Genomic DNA, 26,927 nt, shown 5'->3' on the forward strand with positions numbered 1-26,927 from the left:
TGCCCAACATCATGATAATTCCGGACATCTAAACCGTGGAGAATTATATTCTAATGTGAAATAGGAAATTTTGTTATCCTCAAATTTTATAAATTACCGTGTAATTGTTTTGAAATTCCTCCACTATGCAAATATGCTTTATTTATTATTTGTCATACTAGAAAATTAAGCTAGTTAACCTCCGATTTTCATGAATCTACGACCTATGAAACTTCCAACTGAATATGTACAGAAAAAATATACTGGAAAGCCTAACCAAAAGCAACCAAGATTGTACCATCACCCCCGGCTGCCTAAAAATCAGAAGTAAACAATTTCCTTTCTTTAGACCGAATGGAATTAAGGGATGATACGATGTTTATGGGACAAGCCAAATTCCTATTTTAATTAAGGGTTATTGTGGGATGATTTATTACATGCTTGTTCAAAGCTCTGATAAACAAGTTGCCTTGCATACAATATTTATATATACGAAGTGAGTTGACCAACAACACATCTAAAGACAACATTGCAAAACCATGCGCTAACCGGTGTTCTGCATCCCAGCAGCAATACCTTTCATTGTTAAAATAAGGGTATCTTCCAAACCTGGAGCATACTCGCTCATTGGGTTAAGCTTCACAAGCTCTGCAGCTGGCTTGCTTGATTCTGTGTATTCCTTTGACAAGTGGGGCCTCACCTTCACATGGTAGTCAGGGTCACGGATGCGTTTCAGTGTGTAGGCTTGGCAGACATTAAGAGTTGTGATGTAGGAATCACGAAGACGGAGTCTCTGCCTCAAGTATGGGTCTCCTTCCAGTAGATCCTTATGCCCGGCAATCTACAAAAATTACAGGAAAGAAATTGGTTTCCACTGCATGCAGCTGTACATCATTATATCAATTAACTTTTTTAGAAGAAAAGAGAACTGTAAGAAAAAGGAGGGGGTGCTATAATGAATTGTATTTACGTAGCCAAAAAAGAATTTTATTTTTCTTGAAGGAAACATGGATGAGGTATCCCAATTAAGGTGTCCCCATCAGCTGTCATTCTTAGAATATTCTTCTATTGTAACTAACTTCTCATACACTTGCACAAAATTACTTCCCATATACACAAGGAATGAATAGCAGAGTGCCGGATACTGGAATCAGCTTCTCTTTCCACAAACTCTCCTTCTCCCTACCTTCAACATGTAATCAAAGCAAGGATTTGATTATTTGCCTCTGTTAGCTTAAACTTCTTCATTTTCTTTTTCCTTTTCTATATTTTCTAGTTTCCCTCATTTCTCATTTTCAGACCAAGATGCCCAACTGCACTGTTTCTGAAATTGTATTCCTGGTTCTGAAGTTGTTGTCAAAAGAATTGGAAGACATCATAATTGGGGTTCTTAGTGATTTGGGCTCAACAGTTTCGATTTGGGATCAGCCCAAGTCATTTTTGAATTTGGGATCAGCCTGTGTCGTTTTTGGATAAGCACATAAAAAGTTCGGATCAGAGATTCAGCCTGGTCTTATCAGCCAAAGTCAATAGTTTCCAACCTAGTTTCAACTAAAATAAACCTGATAAGCATAATGTCGAAGATGACATAACTTGAACATTTTAGCTGGTTTAGGTATCCAGTGACCAATACAGATCGAGTTTCTGATGGTTCATTGATTTTTGGTTGGTACAGTACCTCATCCTTTCTTGCATAGAACCCAGCATTGGGTCCACTCTATAGCATCTTAGATATGCAAAGGTCATTTGGGATCATTTGCAACGTCTATTCAGGAGCCAAGAATGTCACTTGACGTATCAATTTTGGAAACAAATACTTTGGTCTTGTGGATGGCAATCAGAGTTTGGTGGAATATATTCTTAGGTCATGAGTGTTCTCAAGGAGAGAGTGAGAAAACTCTTAACCCATTACTTTTCACTTACATACTGATGCTATGTATATCGTACTGGATGGGTTACCTAAATGACATCAGGTTGAAACAGTTTTTGCAGCAATGCTGGCACACTATAGACTTGGGAAACTTTTGGTACTTCTTGGGAATTGAGGTTGCAAGATCTTAAGCATATGTTATGCGAGAGGAAGTAAGTACTTGACATCCTCGAGGTGATGGATTTCTAGGTATTGGACCCATTGATACTCCTACAGTATAGCCAAGTCAGCTCACTAACAACTCCAATTCCACCTTCCTGTGTTAACCAAGCTGCTCTACACATTGTCTCCAACCCCACATCCCATGAGAACCGAGCAGATTGAGCTAGATTGTTAGCATCTTGATCTCCAAAGTTTTGATTGATGATCTTGATTTTTTATCCCCTTATTCTCCTTTCATTCTTTTAAAATTCAATAACATTTATAAATCTATTGGTCACAAAACTAAAAGGGCAAAAGTTGAGGAAACATTAAAGACACAAGTCAGGAAAATTAAAAGGCTACCAAATCTAGATAAAAATTAGTAATTTAAATGGATATATTATTTTTCATTTAATAAGTTCAATTTTACATATAAATTTACAGTTTAATAAGATATATATTTTTTTCCTCTGGCAAGCATAACTTGCTATATGTATGTATCTATTACCTATCTAACTTCTGAAGCATGTTCTTGTATTCTATTGAGCCATGTCAACATTCTCTTAATAAATTTATCCTTTTACTATTTTCTTAGGTTTTTTTATTCTCACCTATAGTCATTTTATTAAGTTTTATTGTTTCCTTAATTATAATAGCATAACTTCCTTACTATTACAAAAGACCATTCCGTTCCTATTTCCAGAAGACCTTTCACTTACTACTTTCTAAAATAATTGACCATGAATATCAATAATTTAAAAGACATGGAGTTTTAAAGGTCAGAAACACTTTGTCTTCTTTAATCGAGCCGCCTCAACATTTCATAATTATCTTAACTTTTGTACTATTTTATTGGTTCCTTGATTTTCTTACTCTCTAAATTACAACACAACCTTTCCACTTTACCTATTGTGATCATTTACTTGAGACCGTTTATTACACTTCTACTATTTAACTAATCATTTGTTGCATAAAAAGCCCTTAGATTTTCAATTACCAAAAGAAGTTAAAGAACCATCGATTTCCATTTTCCATTTTCCACTTTCCAAAAGACCCTTCGGGTTCCACTTCAATTGTATTTACTACAAGAAATCAGGACTTTTTTCTTTTTACTTTGGGTTAATTTAATTAGTCCCTAGGTTTTCGCCCATTTGCAAATCACTCACTCGGTTTCATTTTTTATTATTTACTCCTTGTGTATGAAATTTTTTTGTAATTAGATCCCTCCATCCATCTTCCGCCAATTCATCTAATGGCAAGGTTGCCAACTAGCATTATTGCCCCATGCCACCAATTAGAGCATGACGCGTGGTATACAAATGCGACGTCAGCACCTAATTAAAAAAAAAAATCTAAAAATCAGAAAAAAATCTAAAAAAGTTATAAAAATAGATAAAAATTAAAATTAAAATTAAAGATAACTATTTCAAAAGGTGTAAATATTATTAAGAAAAGTTGAAAATATTTTTAACAAACTTCAAAAATACTAAAAGGACAAAACAATGAAACATACAAATTAAAACTACAAAATGTTAATAATTAATTTTAAAAAATAAGATAAAAATATAAAACTAAAATTTATTATTTTGAAACAAAAAAGAATAAACTATAACATTATTTAAACCTAGATAACAAAAAAAAAAAACTTTGGAAATTATGAAAAATATTTGAAAAAAAATGTGACTATCAATTTTGAAAAATAAAGTTAAAAATATTTATAAAAAATAAAAAAATATTTAAAAGAAAAAAAAAAATCTGGAGGGTGGAGGGGTGGGTTTGCCCTCCTCGACAGCGGGGTGGCTCACCAGCCATCCTGTGTAGCCTTAGGGAGGGGATCCCCATCCCCAGGTTGCAACATGGGTCGCAGCCACGCACAGGGAGGGTAGATTCCCTCCCCCATAGGTGTTTTCTTTAAGAAAAAAGGTATTTTATGTTTTAATTATTTATCTATTTTTTATTTTTTAAATTATTATTTTTTCTTTTCATATTATTACACCACATGTCGCACTCTGAGTGGTTGCCATGGGGCAGTAATGCCACTTGGCAACCTTGTCGTTAGATGACCTGACAGAAGATGGTTTGAGGGATCTAACTACAAAAATTTGCATACACAAGGAGTAAATAATAAAAAAAGGAAACCGAGTAAGTGATTTGCAAACGGAGTAAAACCCAGGGACTCATTTTATAATTAACCCTTTTCTTTCTTTTCCTATAATGATTTCAGGGACTTTTTCCTATACATAGCATTGGCGTACGACTAGTATATATAATTCTCAAAGCACAGTTTTATCCCTATGAAACCGCATCATCAACTAACTGATTATAATATTATTTAACAGACAATTATCTTATGCAGCCATAACATACATCATGGATGGATGAATGAATACCAGAGGCTTGGATTTGAAACCAGTTCTCTTTCCAAACATTTACTCTAAGTCATTAACAACCCTAAAGTAAACAGCATCACAATATGTTTTAAAAGCAAGCATTTCTGAGTGCTATGAAAGGTGATTCAACCAAAGTTACGTGTTTTTGCTTTAAAAAGTGGAGTGTTTATGTTTTGAGCCCAAAAGTAAGAGCTGGTGATTTATAATTTTGGAGAAACTAAAGGTTACTTATGGCAATGGGTTTTCCGCTTAAATTACCTGGAGGAGAAGCTGCTTAGTTTCTTCATGATTGGCTCTCAAATGCTCTCCAAATGACCACAGTTCTTCTGACACTAGGAGCTTGTCATACAGAGCCGCAATTCCTGGGTCTCCCTTAGCAAACACCATCTCAACTAGGTCAATTGTGACCCTGAAGAAAGGCCACTGATTATACATCTCCTGAAGCATGTGAAGATTCTTTATGTTCTTCTCAATTATGTTCTTAAACGCTGCCCCAAATCCAAGCCACACTGGTAGATGAAACCTTGTTTGGGTCCATGCAAAGATCCAAGGAATTGCACGGAGAGATTCAATGCCTCCACTTGGCTTCCTTTTTGATGGACGACTTCCAATGTTCATCCGACCATATTCCAACTCTGGTGTTGCCTGCAGTGTTAAAGGAAGAGGATCATATAATGCAGTGAACAATCTGACAACTTTCAGGGACTTGAGAATTATTTGATGAACACACTGAATAAAAAACACTGATAGTAAATGCGGAAACCTAATGCAGGTAGCTTTCAATAAAACACACCTAATAAGTAACTGAATTTTAGGGGTACAGCAATGGAAGACAGAGAAGCATATGAGAGTGAATTTAGATGAGATTGTAACACCCCGATCCAATATGATTAGGGATGTAATGTGGATAATTTTATTGGGTCGGTTTAATGGGTTATATTGGATAAGTCCACGAGCTGTTATTTATTGAGGTTATCAAGTAATTTTAATTAGGCCCGCAAGTCCTAGAGTTCATTTTAAGGCTCGTCTAGATTTAGATAATGATTTTTGAAGGTTTTAATTGGCCAATACTTTTAGAAGCCCAATTGAGGTTTATTGGATTATTTTGAATAGGCCACACGTCCAAAATTTATTATGATGGATTATGTAATCTTTCTATGTTCAAATGACAATGAAGACATGAGGTTAAGGGGTATGTTGCATTGCCAGAATGGACACACTGGTAGTGCATCCGGTATTGTCATCCTTGTGTATGGATTCTCAACCCATGGCCATGGGCGGCATTAGAATCTTCAAAATTCGCTAACCGTGACTCACAGGGGTCAACAATGGATACCGACTAACAAGGAAAAGTGAAAGACAAGGCATTTAATGCACATTTTAGGTTCATGTTCATGTTATTTACCATGTAACAATGAGTATGCATGTTTTTCAAGAAACTCTATGTTTATATTATGTTTACTGTACGATGTGTTACTTATTGAGTATTGACTCATTTTTGTATGTTTTTATGTTTTAACAACCCCAAGTGAGGATCTTTTTGAAGGTGGAGGCAAGACGGGGGAGGACTTGGTTCAAAGAGACGAGGCAGAGGCCTACATCATGTACAAAGTTTTTAAGTTATGATTTTTATGATACAAGGTTTGAGAAATTTTTAATAAGTGCTTCCGTAGACTCTTTTATAGTTTTAGTATTTTGATAAAGAATGACTTTGATTATTTTATGGGATATTTTGTACCTGGCTCTTCGTTAAGAAGAAAAATTTATAAAGGCAAGGTTAGTAGCACATTGATCCCTTTATTTTCTTAAATTAGAGTTATTCATAACCCTAGGGGGGACTGGGTGTTACAGAGATATCAAATTAAAAGCAGTACTGGACTAAACCGGAAGTTAGTATGGACTCATCAATGTCATCATTCTGAATGTGGAGGGAAGTTTTATTAGGACTGTTACTTCAGATATATTGTAAGAAATCAGGAAGGATTCGTAAAGAACTTACGAGGCGGAAGTATTCAACAAAACGAGGTTCCTGGAAAACTATGGAGCGGTATTCCTTTGTTGCAATAACTGCCATCTCATCCATGAGTGCACGCCATTCGGGCTTTGGTGAGACAGGTGGATGCATACCGTGCTCAAGTGTAGCAGCTGTGAAACGTTGCAGTGTTCTAAAGCACAAGTGCTCCTCCCCAAATGACTGTTCAATGACTTCGCCTTGAACTGTCACACGAAGTGAACCATGAATGGTGTCAGGTGGCTGAGATAGTATAGCGAGATGGGTGGGTCCTCCTCCTCTACCAACTGTCCCTCCACGGCCATGAAACATTGTAAGCTTAACCCCATATTGCTTTGACACCTTTATTAGCTCTTCTTGAGCCTTATATAATTGCCAGGCAGCAGATAGCCGGCCTGCATCTTTTCCGGAATCTGAGTACCCTATCATGACTTCTTGCTTCCCATTGATCCTGTTTCTGTACCATTCTATTGAGAAGAGTCGAGCCACAGCAGCAGGAGCAGCCTCAAGATCAGCAAGCTTTTCAAACAATGGGACAACTCTTAAAGGCTTCTTCACATGACATTCTCGTTGCAAAAGCTCAACGGCAAGCACATCTGATGGGGCTGTTGCCATTGAGATTATATAGGCACCAAAGTTGTCTGGAGAAAGTTCTGAAATGACATGGAAAGTGTCCAAGACATCAGCAATTTCATCAGTTTTGGGAAGATCGGGCCCAAAAAGAGGACGCTTGCCTCTGAGCTCAGACAAGAGCCATTCTTGCCTGTGTTCCTCTGACCATTCTTTATAAGACCCGATGCCCAAGTGCTTTGTGATAGCATCAATAACATCAGTGTGCCTGTCTGATTCTTGCCGGATATCAAGTTTTACAAGTGAAAGCCCAAAGGTAGAAACTTGTCTTAAGAAATCAAGAAGGCTACCATCAGCAATCGGCCTGTCACCACATGAGCAGAGTGACCTGTAACAGAGTTCAAGAGGCTCCAGGAACTACAAGGAGAAAAATAAAAATCAACACCATAGACAACGCACTTTTGAGCCAGGATAAATTAGTTGAGTCTCATGTCATGTTCAAGCTATCGCAAATTTGTTGAGGGATTGAAGTCATTTGATATAATTACAAAAGACCTAAAAGTGCCTATAGCCTTGGCCTTAAAAAATCCCAGCAATACATTAATGACCATGGTGGTTACTTGCATATGTCGGAAGGAATAAATCGTGCACAGCAAGATGAACATAATTGCAGCTCAATCACTAATTACACAGAGAACTTGTAAGTTATAGTAGAGGTTAAAAATAAAAAAACAATTTTTCTTTATTATAAAAAATTAATACCCTCTAGAAATTCTACTACCATGCCAAACAAGATAGATTAGAAACAAAAAAAAAAAAAAGTCCTTTAAATATAGAAAGATTATCTATATCAATTTAAAAGCAAGAGCCAGCAGCAAAAATTTTCAGTTCTTCATGGCCATTGCTCAAGAAATTGGGAGGCAATATGATGTATTTATTACAATTAGAACATAAAATGAAGAAATAAGGAAAAATACTACAAAGGTTAAAAAAACTAAATAACAGAAAAGGAAAAAGAAAAAAATTAAACACCTGTTATTTATGAGGTTTTATAAATTGTAAATATTGTTGTCAAACTGAATCATTCGAGGATGTATTTATTTAAAGCTTAACCAGCTATTCTAGGTCTGAACCACTTCTAATGTAAAAAAATCAATAGATATATATAACTGGAAAAAAAATATACAGGCATCCCACGTTTTTTTTCTCTCTCAAGTAAATAAGCCACAGTTAAGTGGAAAAAGAGAAACATCCCATATGCTTTGCGCATTTGGGCTTTTAGGACCTAAAATTTGGCTTATGTTGAAATCAAGGACCTTCCTCCATATTTTTGTTCTATCAGCAAGAAAAAAATTAAAATTATATTCATATTCATCAAAATAAAAGATTAAAAATCAAGTTGACATTGGCCCACAACGAGGTTCTCTCCGCATGGCCAACCCAAGCTAGAGGTTGGCCGTGCTGTAATATCCCCAAGTAAGTATAGGAAGGCAGCCAATCCTGACTAGAAGTATGGGAGGCTTGAGCCATGTCACCTACAACAGAATGGCCTGACAAGGACATCGGGAGTTTAAGGGAGGGAGATTGTAATAAGCCGTATTGAGTATGTGAGTGAATAAGATCCTACATTGCTTAGAAGGGAGAAGTTCTTGCCTATTATAATGATTCCAATGGGCTCAACTTTGTAACATTGGATAATTTTTTAGAGGGATAGGCTCAAATATAGCTTGGGTTTTTATTGGGTCGTTATATGTGCAGACTTGAGCATGGGGGGTTTTACCCGTTGTGCCTTGCAAACCCAGGGACCACCCCTCATGGGATACCCCTTGCTAAATGTTTGCATGGTCCAACCCATGCAGGGTGGGTCACATTGAGGAGGATCTGTCCACCTCACATAGATAGGCTGCATGGAGGCGTGAGGAAGTCAATTTTGTTGTAAATATGATTTCATGTTATTTTTGTTAATAATTGGACAAAAAGTAGAGAAGAGTCCTTGATTTCAACATAGTCAAAGCTAAGGTTCTAGAAGTCACATTTAAATTCTCGGGTCTTAAAAGCAAAGAGGCTGAAAGCACAGAAGTGTATCTTTATCTTATCTATAAAATTTGGTTAGGTTTTTTTTTTTTTTTTTATTATTATTATTATTATTATTATTATTATTATTTTTTCCTGGTACATGACAAGTTAGAATAGACTCTATTGTCAACAAGAGATCACCATTAAAGCTAAATGCAACTGCTCGGTTAATAAACTTCCACAACCAAAATACATAAACTATAGGCAAAAAAAAAAACTGCCCAAGTGCCTAATAACCTAAGGGCAAAGAACGTAAGTATTTGAGCACCCACTAAAGCAAAAATGTTGTGAAACCACATCAGATCACCAGAACAACATATTTCTGCAACATTCGAATGTCATTGGGGAAAAGAACTAAGTATTCAGTTTTATATATCTCAAAGAAACTGGATAAAAAATCAGCTAGACTATCCTCACATCCTCAACAAGAGAAATTATTAGAATAGTAAAGACCTGTTCAATGTTAGTGAATGTTGTGTCTTCAGGAATATCAGAGATCCCATTAGCTAATAAATGACGAGCACGCTCACGTGTGTTATACAGCTTGTCTCTTACATCACCAAGAATAACACGATATGGCTCATTTGGAGGAATTTGTTTCCAAAACTCTGCATCAATTAACCATTAAATGCTTCTGCTAATATTTGATCAGTTCAATTTACAGTAAGAGAATGAGTTTCCATAACCAAAATAATGAAAATTTGAGTTCAGATATAAGTTTCTATCAATGATAAAACTGCTACAAATATACCTATGTAGTGTTTTGCATCTTTCTTTGAGGACCTGTGAAGTTCATCAGCATGAACACGAAGTTCATCACTGCAACGCCACATTGATAACTACCGAAAATGATACAGAAACAACATAAGATTAAGATTGTGATAATGCTTTCTCCTGGAGACTGGGTTTGGCAGTGTGTTTGATGGCGGGGGCGGGGGGAGGGAACAGACACTAATTGAGGAAAAAACATGTTCAGGAGTGCCAGTATGGTTTAGATACCTCAAACATGAGATCCTCAATCTGGGAAAAGTACAAATTAGCAGCCATCATTCTAGCCAGTAAGCATACGTCCCTTGTAACTTCAGGAGTAACCCGGGGGTTCCCTTCAGCAAACATAAAATAGTTATAAGCAAAGCACCATGACCACGAGAGACATGCACGCTTGAGAGAGAGAGAGAGAGAAAGAGAGAGAGAGCAAGAGATAATGAAATCAAATAGACAAGGAAATTTATAAACTTTAAGTACATAATGAGGAAACCTGCCAAAACAACTGTTTAAAATTTTATTTCTTTTGACTGAGGTTGCATCATGGTAAATGATATAAGCAATTCTATACTTTTACTTTGTTTTGATAAATTCCATTCATCTTCTTCCTACCTTTTGCTTCATGTATTTAGTAGAAATAAGATGATCGTGATTAATATATTGAACTTTCTTAATGATCAAGGCAATCAGGAAACAACATGCAAGTTATGTAAGTTCTAGTGGAAGAAGGGACGAACCATCCCGATCGCCACCCATCCAAGAAGAGAATTGAATGAGAGGAGCATTGTAAGGAACACGTTCATTGATCCCTAGGTTCTTCAAAGCTGTATCAACACGGCGCAAGAATTTTGGTACACCTTTCCAGATTGTCTCATGGAAGTAGCTCATTCCAGCCCTCATCTCATCTTGTGGAGTTGGTGGTGTCCTTCGTATTTCATCCGTACGAAATGCAGCTTGAATCTATATCATAAAAACAGAAAAGAAAATGAACATATTCTGGATAGTTTTTCAACAAATGATGCTGTACAAAATGTTTACCAGCAGTTTATGAACAGAAAATCCATTTAGATCATGAAGAATGTAAATGGTAATGGGCATTTTTCTGCTAATTAGAATGTATTTAGGCGTTTTCTTTTGTATACTTCCTATGTCCATGGGCATCGCCTATTTCATTCTTATTAATAAAATTGTCTTTCGTACTTGTAAAAAAAACTAAATGGTCATGCCATTACAGTCTGAGTTATGAAAAAATATGAAGAGAAACTCTCAGCATAACTAAGTCTTAATCCTACCACAAAATCTGACCAGTTATGTAAAGAAAGAGATGAAAGGTAAGATACCAAAGGTCTAGGAGACCATTGATATATTTTTTGATCGGTTAGGAGACCACTGATATATAAGCATGATCAGAATAGGAGTTCCAAACATTTTGATCGTGTAACCCAATAGATTAAGAATATATATGCAAATGAATAACCACTAAAGTTTACACCTGAAAACTAGCAAATGAAAACAAATCTTCTGAGCAAAAGATAAAAGAAATCAAGTATCTTTATAGAAAGGGTTAAAGTAAGAGCTTCAGATTGAAAAATGATCAGAAGGAAGCAATAAAGAAGTAAGCTTACACCACATGCATAGCTTTCAATATAATTTAAACCATTAGTTATTATTTATATTTGAAGAATCAAGCTATCTATATTAACTCTTTTAACTCTTTTTTTTGGGCTAAATAATTGGAGAGGAGTGGATGAGACCAATTAAGCATAATGCAGACCCACCTCAAGAGGAGAACACTTTATCTGCTAATAGTAGACAATGTATCTCAAAATACAGATAAATAAATGAGTAATGGTCCATGTGAGTTTGTTTCTTTACTTGCGTCTCCAATGTACTAGAAATTTTCAAAATGCAATTGCATGTTCTTTAATGAACGAAACAAAGAAGGGGAAGAGAAAAGCTTCAGATGAAGGAGAGAAACTAGCAATAATGATTTTAGGAAGTTCTTTTCTTTTTCAAGTCAGCAATGGACTCAAGATTTGCATACATCAAATGCGTATATTAATATGGTAGATTTTAATATAAAGTTTCATAAACGTGTATTTCATAGAGAGAGAGAATCCTCAGATGACTGGAAAAAAAAAAAAAAGAAAAAAAAAAAGGTCTTCCATGGCAAATTTTGGGCACTAGGCGGCTAACACCTTTGCTGCACAATAGCTCACTAGTCAAAGGTTGTACCTGAGCACACAAGAAATAGATAAGAGAGCCACCCAACTAAGGGGTTGTTTGGGAAGTTTATCTCATCTCAAAACTTTTCATAATTTCCTTTCCAAACATCACTCAAACACAAAACACTTGTCAATTTTAAATCTTCAACTTTTTCCTCTAATTATTATCTAATTATTACAGCTTTCCCAAACTTCCAAACAAAAAAAAAAAAAAATACAACTTTTTCAAATTTCAAAACAAAAATAAATTTAAAAAAATATATTCAAATAATTTTTTAACTTTATAACATTTTTATTCAACTTTTTCTCTCATTTTTCAAAATCTAATAAAAATCTTGACTCAAACCATTTCACTACTAATCATGTACCATTTCACTACTATTCACAGAATTCTCATCTCATTACCCAAACATGCCCTAAACGGAAAAGAAAAAAGCCACCAAACTATGCCCTAAACCACCAAGTCCTACGCCACAAAAACAAGATTATACAACACTAAAACCCTATACACTACATATCGAACTTCCCACAAAGCTAGAAAAAGCACGAAGAAACCCCCCCCCCCAAAAAAAAAAAAAAAAAAAAAAGTAAAACCAAAATTACGGACTTCATGCCTTATCAAATGCAAGATTATTAGGTGATTGGAAAGACCCTTTGAAGAAGCTGAGATTTATTAGGTGAGTGGTGGGGTAGAGCTCCGGAACCAGATGGTTTTTCTATGGGATTTTTCCAAGCTTGTTGGGATATTGTGAAAGATGATGTGATGCGTATTTTTCTCGAGTTCTATTCATTTAAGAAGTTTGAGAAATGCCTCAATGCGACTTTCATCACTCTCATCCCGAAGAAACATGGGGCTATGGAAGTTAAGGATTTTCATCCTAAAAGTCTTGTGAGTAGGGTTTACAAGATTATTTCAAAGGTTCTAGCAAATCTTTTGAGCATGGTTATGGAACAACTTATTTCTAAGCCTCAAAACGCTTTTGTTCAGGGGAGACATTCTTGATTCGGTTCTCATTGTCAATGAGTGCTTGGATAGTAGATTGAGGGATGGAGTTCTAGGCATTCTATGCAATTTTGACATGGAAAAGGCTTATGATCATGTGAATTGGGAATTCCTCTTTTATATGCATGGGAGGTGTGGCTTTGGCGAAAGGTGGATTTTGTGGATTCGGCATTGTGTCTCTACCGCTCGTTTTTCAGTACTAGTTAATGTCACCCCTGCTGGATTTTTTAATAGTTCTCGTGGCCTAAGGCAAGGGGATCCGTTGTCTCCCTTTCTCTTTATTATTGTCATGGAGGCACTTGTTTGGATGGTAGAGGCCGCCATTGAGGGAGGTCTTTTATCTGGATTCTCGATGGGAAATAGTATTAATAGTTTTCTCATAACTTCTCAACTCCATTTTGCAGTTGATACTCTTCTTTTTTATGAGGTGGATTGTGGCCAGATTCAAGCTTTAAGGGCACTTTTGTTATGCTTTGAAGCTGTGTCGGGTCTCAAGGTGAACCTTGGTAAGTTTGAAATGGTTCTGGAGGGTGTGGTGCGTAGTATTAATAGCTTGGCGAGTTTTTTGGGTTGTAAAGTGGCTTCTTTGCCTATGAAATATTTGGGTCTTCCACAATTTTTTGGGGTTGTGGAAGCGTATAAGAAGAGGCTGGGATACATATGCAAGAAATATCCGCTTTACTGTGGGTGATTGATCCATGGTCAAGTTTTGGCATGATGTATGGGGTGACAATAGGGCACTCAAGGAAACTTATCCACAAGTTCATGGTCTAGCAAGGATGAAAGAAGCCTCGATTGTAGAACCACTAATCATCTCCAATGGTATTCCCTGATGGAATGTTACATTCCTCAAAGAAGCACAAGATTGAGAAAATGATGTTTTTTCAACGTTCTTTGACATTGTGTATTCCACCCTTCTGTCAAGGGGAGTGGAAGACAAGATTTTTTCGCACCCCTCTAAGAAATGGATATTCACAATCCACTCTTTCTACCAAGCCATGACCATGTGCAACACAAATCCATTTCCATGGAAGGGCATTTGGAAAACAAAGGCAGCTCTAAAGGCATAATTTTTTGGGAAGATCCTTAATCTAGATAACTTGAGGAAACGTCGAATTATAGTCATGGATTGATGTTATATGTGCAAGAAGAGTGTAGAGTCCATTGACCATCTACTACTTCATTGTGAGATTTCCATGACTTTGTGGAATGAAGTCTTTACTCGGTTGGGACTAGCTTGGGTGATGCCGAAAAGGGTAAGTGACCTCCTTGCTTCTTGGAGAGGCATTCTGGGCAACTCTCAAATTGCATCCATATGGAAGTTGGTCCCAGTATGCCTATGAAGGTGCATTTGGAGGGAGAGGAAAGCAAGAAGCTTTGAAGATCAAGAGCGGACAATGGATAAGCTTAGAAACTTATTTTTTAATACTTTACTTCATTGGTCGATTGTAATTGATTTTCATGGCATAACTTTTCATTACTTATAAAAAAAAATGGCATGACTTTTCATGAATTTCTTGTATCACTAAACTAGAACGCTTAGGCGTTGCTCTTGTATATGTCCCGTATACTTGGGCTCTTGTGTACTCTTTTGATCAATAAAACTTTGTTTACCAATCAAAAAAAAAATTGAGTCTTCCTTTAGGGTCTACTTTTAAGGCTAAAGCCATTTGGGATGGGGTTGTTGAGAAAGTTGAGAAAACGTTGGCTAGGTGGAAACAGATGTATTTATCGAAAGACGGTAGACTCACTTTAATTAAGAGTACTCTATCCAACCTCCCCACTTATTTTTATCCTTATTCCCTTTGCCTGCTGGGGTGGCTAATAGGATTAAGAACTTATTTCGGGTTTTCTTGAGGGGTGGAATGGGGGAGGAAACTAAATTTCATCTTGTTAATTGGAATAAAGTTCGTTCTCCAATTTCCAATGGAGGCTTAGGGGCTTTGTAACTTGAGGACATTCAATAAAGCCCTATTAGAAAAATGGTTATGGAGGTACCAATTGGAGGGAGATTTGCTTTGGAAGGAGGTTATTGATCATAGATATGGAAGTGATTGGTCTTCTAATGAAGGGGTGTATGGTGTGGGCTTATGGAAATTTATTAGAAGGGGTTGGAAGAGTTTTGTCACTCATACTTATTTTGTAGCTTGCGAGGGCTCCAGAATCAGATTTTGGCATGACATTTGATGTGGAGATCTCGCTATCTATAGGGCTTTTCCAACTCTATCACATTGCTGTTAATCGGGATGCTTCTGTGTCGGATTTGTTGGCATTTTCCCATGGTTCTCACTAATGGGATGCTCAATTTAATAGAGATGTTCACGATTGGGAATGAATACTGTTTCTGAATTTTTCAGTCTTAGATATTCTACGAGAGGCCTATCGGTACATGGGGGATAGGATGCACTAGAGGCCTAATGGGAGCAAACGATTTACAATGAGGTCTTATTACAAGTTTGGAGGTCTCGTATTGTAACATACGGGTCCTAAACTAAGATTTAGAATTTAGAATTTTTATTATTTTTACTATTACTATTATTATTATTATTATTAGTAATGTTATTATTAATATTGGATCTATTCTGAGATAGAGTCTATGTTTTGTGGGATTCTTCCACCCTTCATGCCCGTATGCCTTAGTGTTTATCTCCTAGTTTGAATAGTTGAGACCAACTCAGGTAAAAAATCATTCCATAAATTCTCTTCTTCCTCCCAATATTCCCATCACCAAACCCAAAATATCTCGCGGCCAGAACCCCCCCAACGAAATCAAATTGTCTCCTACACTTCAAACCAGAGCCACACAGCAAAGACGAGAAGCCACTTCCCAACAGCCACCGTAGCCTTCCTCTCAGCAACCAAACAGCCATCTCGCCGAAACCCACGACAGAGCACATCAACGGTAAGCCCTTTTCTTTCTCCCCATCGTTTTCCCTCTCCCTCTCTATCGGCAGTGGCTCATTGGCCATGTATTTGTGCTGCCGTCGCCAGCCACCTTAAAGGACGTCGGACCACCTCTCAAACAACACAGAAACTGTCGGGCTGATCGTTTCCCGTCGAACCCACACCTTCTCTGTAAGCCCACGCCGGAATGTTCCTTCCCTCATCGATTTCCATTTGACAGTTTTTCTCTCTAAACTCTCTCTCTCTCTCTGTGTCGCACCACCATATTCAGAGGATCCTCTAGCTACTCCACCATGAACCTCGGCTAGCCACCCAAACCCACTGTTGCAGTGGCCCTTCTCCCCCTCTCGGTGAGCATCGCACGGCCATTCCTTTCATTGTTCTTAGTCCCGTGTGTTTTCCAGAAGGGTAGCCACCCTTTTAATTCATAATGGGCCCTTGGGCCTCAAGCCCATTCGGCCAGGTGCCTTGTTAATCTTTAAGAGGGCTGATTTTGCACATGGGCCTTATTATATGCTGGACTCAGTTTTTAATGCTTTTCAGAAACTAGTATATTATTTAAGTGGACTGTTTTCTCATGTGGGCTTAATGTTAGTGTCACAGAAACTCGTTTTTCGGAAAATGTTTAAGGACTTGGAACTTACATTGCTGGGTATTAAATGATGATTGGCCTATAGTACTATTAAACCTATTTTGTGAGATCATTATTTACACTGTTATTTTATAAAATAGATGATATATATGTTCCCTACTAGATTATATTTAAAGGACTAGATATGATATTATCGTTTTAATAACTATATGATATTAGTATTTATTGAATTCAATATATCGGTGTATATTTTATTAGATTAAAGTTCATTATATGTGTTCAAATGGATAGAATGCTACGACACGTTTTCTAGATAGTTATTAACGTCTAGTACCTCGTATAGGTAACGAGTTACAAAGCAGGAACGAAGAAGCAGTGCTAAGAGGTAAGTAGAATGATCATAATTATATGTGTGCTGTAATTATTCTAATTGTACATGAAAAATGTGATGTTTGTCTACGCTACGCTACGAGCCAAATCAAGGTTAGGCCTCTTTCACGAATCCCGATGAATTTCGATGATATACTTATGATGCTATGCTGGTATGGATTGTTAGAAGGATGACATGTTATGAAAATCACATGTATGCCATGTAATGTTCAGGTAATAGCTAGATCAGGTATGCCATGTAATATTCAAGTAATGTTTAGATCATGTTATGCCATGCCTATATTATGCTATGTGGTGTAAAACTCATATTAATATGCCATGTATAATGATTATGCCATGCACAAGAGTATGTTATGTCATGTACTTTCAAGAAGTCAAACATGTTCGCATGTATTATAAAAGTTAACAAGGAAACACATGTAAGCTAATATGATATGAGGTGACACGGACTCGAGCGTGTTTCACCGTAAGTTATGATATGCTAAGCGGCGCCACGGACTCAAGCGTGGTTCACCATATGTTACAAGGTGATACGGACTCAAGCGTGCTTCACCACAAGTTATGTTATGCGGTGCCACAAATTCAGACGTGATTCACCATATGAGATATGATAACAAGGACTCAAGCGTGGTTCACCAGATATTAAGTGATAACACGGACCCAAGCGTGTTTCACTACATGTTATGATATGTTACATACGGTCAACGACAATTGGACCGGTGTACACATGTTTTGATGGCCACTAAATAAGTGTAAGACAAGATGAACAAGTCATGTGTTAAGAAATGCATGAAGTCAGTCACTCATGCATCATGTTACATGAAATTCCATGATTTGTTAATTCTGCATATGTTATGATACATTAAAGTTTTATAAAATCAAGCCTAATGTTATCTAAGTTAAGTTTACATTATGGTGTGCTATTAATCAGTCTTCGACTCATTTGTGTTATGTTTTTATGTTTTAATGTCTCAGATGTTGAATGCGAAGACGCAGAGCTGGAGAGCCAAGAGTAGATTAGTTCAGAGACCTAGATTGGAATAAGTGTTACTTCCACAAGGATTTAGCCTATGATTATGATGTTTTTTTATTGTTTTTTTTACTTCCACAAGTGATCACCACATAGAACTAGTTTATGTTTTTTTATTGTGTTTTCATATTTATGTTATCAAAGACTATTTTGTTAAGTTAGTTTGATCATTTAATAAATGAGGTATTTTTCATGACTTCAAATCTCTTCATCGGGCATTATGTTACGAATGTTTGTAATATTCCTAACCTATGGGAAGGGGTGTTACAAATGCCTTCCAAAGTAGCTTTCTTTGTATGGACCGCCTCTCTCAGGAATATTTTGACCACGGACAATTTGAGGAAGCAGGTCTCATTGTTATGGATTGATGTTATCTGTGCAATAAGAATGGAGAATCAATCGATCATTTATTATTGCATTGTGAGGTGACAAGAGTGTTGCGGGATGAGATCTTTAGAAGAATTGGTGTGGCTTGGGTTATGCCTTTGAGGGTGGTGGATTTAATAGCTTGCTAGAAGGATATTCAAGGCTGTCCCCAAGTGGTTGCAGTTTGGAGGATGATTCCTTTGTGCATTATGTGGTATATTTGGATGGAAAGGAATGATCAGTGATTTGAAGATACAATGGAGGAACTTCAGAACTTTTTCGTGCACCCTTATTACTCTGGTTTTCAGCCATTGTGCTTAATGGAACTAGTGTTCATGACTTTCTGTTTTTAATTTTTGGTTCCTAGAATGTATATGGGTGCTCTTTTGTATACTTCCTGTGCATATGAGCTTTGCCTACTTCATTCGTATCAATAAAATTTTCATTGTACTTATCCAAAAAAAAAAAAAAAAACGCAAACCTTATAAGCTGCATACTGGCCTTGATAAGGCCACAATCAATCCCCCTTTAGCTCCACCACGACTCGTACTCCCACAGTCATAGTTAATGGAGAAGTAAAATGTTCTTAGCTCTCTATTACCTTTATTTTCCAATTTAAAAGGAGAGGCAAGAAGACTCTCTATCCTTAAGGGTGTAACTTGCTTCAATGGCTTTAAAAAAGGCTTCAAGGGACTCCTCCTAAACATCACATGCAAGTCCCACCACTTAATGGATATCCTTCATAGTCTTCAAGACCCAGGGTGAAGACAGCTGCTCAATGGGAGAAGGTCCTCTTCAGAGAACACTGCCAAGTCCAAACCAGAGTAAGAAGCCAAAACTCCCCACCCCACCCCCTTCAAAACCAAATCCATCCTTGTAATAACCAAGTTTGCTAAATCCCTAACTTTTCCCTTCACTCTGCAGGTGGATTAGCCACAATAGCCTTGTTGGCATTTGTTACGGAGATATGATTTGGGATATGATTTATTGTATTTTTGGTGATAATTTCCTTTCTAGCTAGATTAGATATTGATGTAAATACTTACCTTGTATAGCATATTAGACGCATAGAATCTGGCAACAATCTTGTATATTCTCTTCTATATAATGAAAGCAAACCCTCGGTAAAGGGCATTCAAACCAATTTGACACGGTACCATAGCCCTTACTCTGCTATTCATCTATGTGGTTTTAATCACTTGTGTGTGACAGGAAGAATTTTTTTTTTTCTTCTTGCTATTGGTGTGTCGGCACTTTCTGTGGTCACCGACTTCGTGGGTTTCTTGTTTTGTGGCTATCGATGTACTGTTCTGGGTGCAGCGTACGCCTCTGAGTTGTGTATCCTTTTCTTTGGGTGTTTTTATCGTCGTGGCTGGGTAGCAGGGTGTCCATCGGCTTCCTCTGTGGCAGTCGACCTTTTCTGTGGAGGCGTTCGGTGTTTTCTGTGGTGGTTGCATGGTGTTTGACCATCTCTATGGTGGCCGTTGCTCTGTTTCTAGCAGTTATTCTCTCTTTCGGTGCTTCCTTTGTGGTGGTTGGGTTGCTGTGCGCACGTCGGCTCTCTCTGTGGCAAACGGGAGGTTCTGTGGTGGTTGCAAGGTGGTCAGCCAGTTCTGTTGACATTGGTGCTTGGTGCACATTCCTCTCCATGTGAACTCGGCATTTTTGTTTGCCGATTATTTTGAGCTGGGCAGGTATCATTTTTGGGCCCTCTTATTGTGTTACTTGGGCCTCATCATTCTGTCTGTGAGCTTCTATTATTTTGCATCACGTGTTTGGGCCTCTTTTTCACTTGGAGTTGGAACTGATTTGCTTTGGGCTTGCTGTTATTTTTTGACTGCTTGGGCTGATTTTGTTTTACGTAACTTTCATCATGTCTATTGAGAATACTATTGTTCGTTTCACTGGCAAGAATTTTCCTACGTGGGAATTTCAATTTAAAATGTTTCTGAAATGGAAAGAATTGTCAAATCATATTGATAGTTCTGTTCGAGTTCCCACTGATGAAAAGGAATTTGCTCAATGGGAGGTCAAGGATGCTAAGGTAATGTCTTGGCTGTTGGGGACGATGGAGTCTCATCTTGTGACAAATCTTCGATGTTTTACTACGGCTCAAGCTATGTGGGCCTATCTCCATCGTATTTATCACCAAGATCACAACGCTCAGAAATTCCAATTGGAATTGGAAATTAGCGATTACACTCAAGGTAATTTGATCATTGAGCAATTTTATTTTGCTTTTATTAATATTTGGAGTGAGTATTCTACTATTGTTCATGCTAGAGTTCCCACTGCGGCCCTCGTGGCTCTTCAAGCGGTTCATGCTAAGAGTCAACGTGATCAATTTTTGATGAAGCTTCGACCTGAATTTGAGCCTGTTCGAGCCGGTTTATTGAACTGTAATCCAGTTCCTTCCTTGGATATTTGCGTGGGAGAATTATTGCGTGAGGAACAATGATTATCCACTCAGACGGGTATGACTTATGAGAAGGTCTTTTCTGAGGCTGTGAATATCGCTTATGTAGCACAAGGGGAAGGGAGGAACAAGTTGCAATGTTTCAGTTGCAAGGAGTTCGGTCACATTGCTCGCAACTGTCCGAAGAAAGTTTGTAACTACTACAAGAAAGAGGGACATCTCATCAAAGATTGTCGTGTGTGGCCTCAGAATCGCCAATCCCAAGCCTTTCAAGCTGCTGTTTAGTCCTCGTCTTCTTCTGCGCCCCCCACTGTAAGCTCTGATTCATCAGTTCTCACACCTGTCATGGTTCAACAGATGATTGTGTTTGCTTTTACGGCTTTGGACCTACAAGGTACAGATCCTACCTCCACTTCTTCTTGGATTGTTGATTCGGGTGCCTCTAATCATATGACTGGTAGTACGACGGGTCTTCATGGTGTTCGTAAGTATGGAGGCACGCAAACTATTCAGATTGCTGATGGCAGTACACTCATTTGAAGGTGAAGCTACCAAACCGTCTCCTTGAAATTCTTTTTTAATAAAAACTTTTCTGCCCTAACGTTTTGACAAAAAACTATAGAATTACTAGGCAAATTGTTTGGGTTACATTATATGACAATTAGGAACATGCAATTGAAAATATCTCTAACAAATTTACATACATGATATCAGGAAAAGATTTCCCATAAATGGTATTCACATACCTCCCGTTGTAAAGCCTCATCAAGTTCCTGCTTATCATCAGGAGTAATGTCTTTGGCATACAACTGAGTCAAACAATCCCTTATCCTGAAAATATTAACAAAAAAAACTAACAAGAATCTTGAAAAAAAATATCCCATCAAACTCTAATTTGTGTATGATTAGAATGCAGAAGCAAGTAGCATACAAAAATACAATGGTGTGCTGGAGACAGATTATACATATCCTCAGCAAGTTCATTACCATGTAGACTTCTGCAATTGCTCTTCTAGCATAAGAGAACTAAACTATCAAAGTAAGTGATAAACGAACCTTGCATGCTTTTGCAGCAAAGATCTTCGAACAGACTGAGTCGGATGTGCAGTTAGAACCAAATCTACCGTCTGGTTCTTCAAAGCATCAAAAACTTCTTCAGGGGACTTCTTCAGTTGCCCCACAAGCCTCTTGAAAGTCTCCTCAATGTCTGATTCAGTAGTGGCAGAGTTCTCATCAGCAAAATCTCCCTTCTTTAACTTGATCCTCCTCCGGTAAGCAATTTGAACTTCTTCTGCCAAGTTGGCCAAATTAAGCATGTGAGAAAATGATTTAGCAACAACAATTGAGTCCCCAGGATCCAAACTCGTTAGGACATTCCCAAGCTCCTCCAACTTTTGCGGACTATGCTTCCCTTCATACTCAGCTGAAAGCTCATAACAATCTTGAACCTAATTCATAACAGATGGTAATAGTTAATCAGTTGCTCCATTATTATAAGAAAATCTCGTACGATTACCCACACAAATTTGTAATCCCTTCTTTAAGTCTGTCCATCTAGAACATTTTAGAAGAAACTTCATACGTAAAACCTAACTCCAACCTGGAAGACTGGTCACACCTATGACTTTGTGTGTTTTCTTTTTATATTCATAAAATTATTTCATGGATTTGAAGAAGTGTAATATTAAGGAGAAACAACACCTAATCTATGTTCTATTAGAAATGATAAAAAAAAAATCCAAGAAAAGCTAGGAATTCTTGCAGGATTTAAATATTTCTCTTGACTAATCAGATCTGTCAACCCCTTTTTCTATGAAAATCATAGAATTAAGGACTCCCCTTTTCCAGTTTGCTGCCAGATTTTCCAAGAAATTATAGAGGTTCTTTACAAACCTATCTCTAAGGAAGCCAACTCCTAAAGGAGTCCAATACCCCTATCTGCTGCCAGCTTTGATAAAGAGCCAAGAAACAACAAGTTTAGGATTTTCCTTATTATTCATTGCCAGCTTGTCATAGAGATATTTGAATTTGTTCAAAATCTTATCTACAGGGACTAGAACCCTATTCTCGGCAATCTTGAATATGGGGATGCACCTTCAATGAACTTCGAAATCTTTTTGGGCACACTTTATTGTTTTGGTTTTCTGCCATTGTACTCAATGGAACTAGTGCTCGTGATTTTCTTTTTTATTTTTCGGGTTCTTAGAATGTAACTAGGCATTTTCTTTTGTACACTCCCTATATATTGTGGGCAATGCCTATTACATTCCTATTAATAAAGTTGTTTTTACCCGTAAAAAGAAGTATCTACATCACATATGACAACATATGGCACCATGGAACATAAATGACTTTCAATATGAACTAAATACTTGAGAATATTTGTTACATCATTTTTTGGGTTGTGAAATGATATTTTACAATTAAAAAAAATTACAAAAATGCACTTTTCTATGCTTTAAGCTCGCACAAAAAGCCCCAAAATCATGCTTAAAGCTCGCTTTTGGTAAGCGAAGCTCTTTGGCATTGGCACTTGCACTTAAGCGTGTTTTTAATTACATAGCTCGTTCCCAACTGCCCATGGGGTGGCTGACAACGGGCATCTAAGCCACCCATGGTGTGGCACCCGATTCTTTGTTCTTTTTCCTTTTTCTTTTATAGTTTTTAATTTAAATAATAAAAATTTTCAGAATATTTCTCTGAAAATTTCACTATCTTGACATAACTTCAATGTGGCCCACGACTTTCACAAAAATCATCTAAAATTCATCTCAAAATTTCAAATAGTTTTCTACCAAGGCTGATATTTCAAATTTCCTCTCCGTACGTAAAACCCTAAGGAAACCGCCGCCACCCTTGTCGGCAAGTGACCTCTCACCGACGTCACAAACAAATCCGACGAGCCCCGGCAACTTCCCTGGGGGCCATCCGGCGTCGGTCCAGAGGAGAGAGAAAACACTACGAAACGTGAAAACCCTAAGAACTAGATCTACCGCCACCCACCCTTGCCTGCAAGACACACCGCACCGTCGTCACAAATAAAGCCCCGACGGACCTTGGTGACTTCGCTGAGGGTCATCCGGTGTCGGTCCAGCCTCCGGCATCCTAGATATCGCTGTATTGGAGTACTCCGGCAATGCTCCCAAAGGCTCCGTTGGTCATGCCGTCGACTTTGAAGGCTCCGACGAGCACTTCGGCGTCTTCTGTGAGCATGATTTGCAGCTGGAGACAACTCTGCAGTGCTTGCAGTGAGCACGACCTAGAGTCCAGACAACTTTGCAGTGCTTGCAGCTCCCAACGGATTTCTGATCTGGTTTCTCTGAGATGATGAATGGTTGTTGAAGAAGGGGAGTGGGTCAATATAGGTTCTTCTATGGAGTTGGTCATAGAATCTAAATCCTTTACACTGGTGAAGGAGGGGAGCATGTTGGCCATTACTGAAAGGAGTCGAAGGGTGATATCTAAGTTGGTTCTGGATTCGACAATAGTACAGTGGCTGGCCAAGGCCATAGAAGCGTGCACTAAGGATAAGAAACAAGGTTTTTTCTCCACTATCCAAGAAGGTCAACGTAGTTTCACAGCGCATCGCTGCTCAAATGCTCGCGGACGTTATATGGTGGTGGGGGGAAGAGGAATTTTATTTTCATTCCTAAAGAGGGGGGCAGTGGCTAGAGAATGATGGGGGAGGTGCTGCGTCATTTTTCCTTCGGCAAGAGAGGGAGTGACGGCTTGGAAGGACAAGGTGCTGCAAGTGGTGTGGCAAGGAGGGAGAACTTGGAGACGCATAAAGACTCAAGTACATCCTCGGTGGCGAGGCAATCCTATGCGGCAGCTCTAAAGACGGGACATGCTTCGGGAGTTCAGAGTGTGGGGGGTCTGCCAATCATGCCTTAGGACCAGCTTGTCGTGATGCACAATTCTCTAAAGGAGATGGAAACCCAACTTGTCGAGTTGAAGGCAACGATAACTTTCTTGTCTACGAAAAGAGACTAGCTTTCAGCTGGAGGCAACAGGGTGGTTAGAAACATGATAGGCCCGAATCCTTTAAACTTAGAAAAAGGAAAACGGAAGATCGGATTCGGCCCTGTCCCTATAACCAAATCCAGGAGAGTATGGTGGGTCAAAAAGAAATCTGGGTTATTTGAAGTGGGGTCTACATCAGGTATTGGCGTAGAGACATCAGTAATGGAATGTCATTCGCCTCGTGTAACACATGATAGATCGATAGTCGGTATTACACCCTTGGTGCCTGAAGAAACTATGGCTCCCTCGTCAGAGTTGAAGGAAAAGGGTGTACTGCCGAGGTCTGAAGGAGATGTAGGATCCGCTATCACCCCAGAGGTAAAGGGACTTGCTGTCACCCTCGAATCTCCAATGGGGACCCCGATACCATTGGAGAGAACCAATGGAGTTACTGGAGAACCAATGGATTTGGTGTTGGTGTCTTGTGTAGAGGAATGTTTAAAGTCGGGAGTGCAGTTTGATGGGGATATTGTGGCTTCCCTAGTCTTTCTAGCGGATTGGATTCTGCCTAGAGTTAACGAGATTCAACAGTTCGTGGGAATTTCACATGGAGGATGTGAAGACCAATTTAACGAACTAAAGACTGTGATAGAGGCAAGCTGCACACTTGAAACCAAATCAAGCTTCAAGAAAAGCAGGGAGTTTCAGCGTCTTTTTTCAGCAATCAACTACAATGCTAAGGGTGGTAGTTCAACTACAGGGAAGTCTAAAGGGAGAGCATTGTGAAGATAGGAATCAAGGTGTTGGGGTTGGTGTTCGGGTAGAGTTTTAGTTTTGCGGGAAACAAGAGATTGGGGTCGGGTCTGATGTACTTTGGGTTGTTTTTTTATGGGATTTTTGGGTCATTTTGGGCAAGGTGTTTTCTTGTATACATCAGTGTACTTGGTTTCTCCTTTTGATATATACAATATTTTTACTTATAATAAAAAAAAGACTTTCATCTTAATACTTCACAACTTTTTCTTCACATCTACAATGTTTGGGTGCAAAATGTCATTTCCCAAACTTTTTTTTTTCTCATAAACAAGACCCTAACCCAATTATTTCAACTCATCATAATTACCCCTTGTTGCCACCCGTTCCAGCTCTCCAAACTCAAATATTATCATAGAAGTCATAGACCTTCTATTTTCTCAACATAAACCCTAGCTGTTGGTCTTTCTTTGGTGGTTTAGGTGAGTTTTCTTCAAGTTTTCTCCTCAAAGACTCAACTGTAATTTTTAAACAACCTTTCTAATGAATTATTTTATCCTTGAATGGTTTTATTATTAACTCATGGGCAAGAATCAATCATTCACACAAATCAGCATAATTTCATCAAGATTCTCTACCTGCCATTGGTGGCGTTTTCCATAGGTTTTGGTAAGAAATCCTATAAGGTAAGCGCCTTGTTATACTCTAATATTGATATTTGGTTGAATCATTTTCAAGGGTTCAGCATAGCAGAAAGATGATAAACGATGCTCCAAGAGTGCTGTTTGTAATTCGTAGGAAACAAAGTTTTTACAATTTGTCTGCATATTCCCAACAGCACTAGATTAGGGTTTTCATTAACATGTTTATGACCTGCATGATTTCACAATGAATGAATGAATGTTAAGGCAGCAGCACAAACCATGCGTAAGCATCTTATTTGTTTCATGCTTCCTAGAAGACTTGGATGAATTTCTAGGTCTCGCAGAATTTTCTACAACACTGCAGTCCTATACCAAGGTGGCTGTTGGTGTTTTCTTAAGAGTAAAATTTGAGACTTAGGCTACATTTGGGTAGTGAGGTGATCTCAAATGATCTGTGAATAGTGGTGAAAAAGTAATGATAAAATATTAAATGGTAGTGAATAGTAGTAAAAAGTAGGTGAAAAGTAATGATAAATTATTGAATAGTAGTGCACTACCCAAACACAGCCTAAGCGTACAATGAGTTGTCTTTTAAATGGTTCAAACCTAGTATCTTTAGGACACTTGTAGAAATTACGGCAACTAATCTTCTATGACACCAACGCAGGTTTTTCAATCAATTCACCTATGCTATAGAAACTAGTTGCAGACCCATGCAAATGAGTGTGAATAATGAAATTTGTTTAGTGAAAATAGTATGTGTGTGTGTGTGTGTTAAA

General features: G+C 37.9%; 1 protein-coding gene across 1 annotated transcript in view; it reads right to left on the reverse strand.

Moving 5' to 3' along the window:
* Nucleotides 1–253: 253 nt before the first annotated feature.
* LOC108981819 (phosphoenolpyruvate carboxylase 2) overlaps nt 254–26,927 on the reverse strand; it is a 31,263-nt gene continuing 4,589 nt past the window's right edge. Inside the window, exons 2-10 of the mRNA XM_018953071.2 lie at nt 21,845–22,236; nt 21,535–21,619; nt 10,600–10,822; nt 10,097–10,200; nt 9,849–9,936; nt 9,551–9,705; nt 6,440–7,438; nt 4,699–5,085; nt 254–820 (exon numbers count right to left, since the gene is read on the reverse strand). Coding sequence (XP_018808616.1) covers nt 524–820; nt 4,699–5,085; nt 6,440–7,438; nt 9,551–9,705; nt 9,849–9,936; nt 10,097–10,200; nt 10,600–10,822; nt 21,535–21,619; nt 21,845–22,236 — 2,730 coding nt within the window. The 3' untranslated portion in view covers nt 254–523. The remainder of the gene's footprint in view (nt 821–4,698; nt 5,086–6,439; nt 7,439–9,550; nt 9,706–9,848; nt 9,937–10,096; nt 10,201–10,599; nt 10,823–21,534; nt 21,620–21,844; nt 22,237–26,927) is intronic.

Source organism: Juglans regia, chromosome 1, assembly GCF_001411555.2.
Source record: "Juglans regia cultivar Chandler chromosome 1, Walnut 2.0, whole genome shotgun sequence".
Taxonomy (NCBI): domain Eukaryota; kingdom Viridiplantae; phylum Streptophyta; class Magnoliopsida; order Fagales; family Juglandaceae; genus Juglans; species Juglans regia.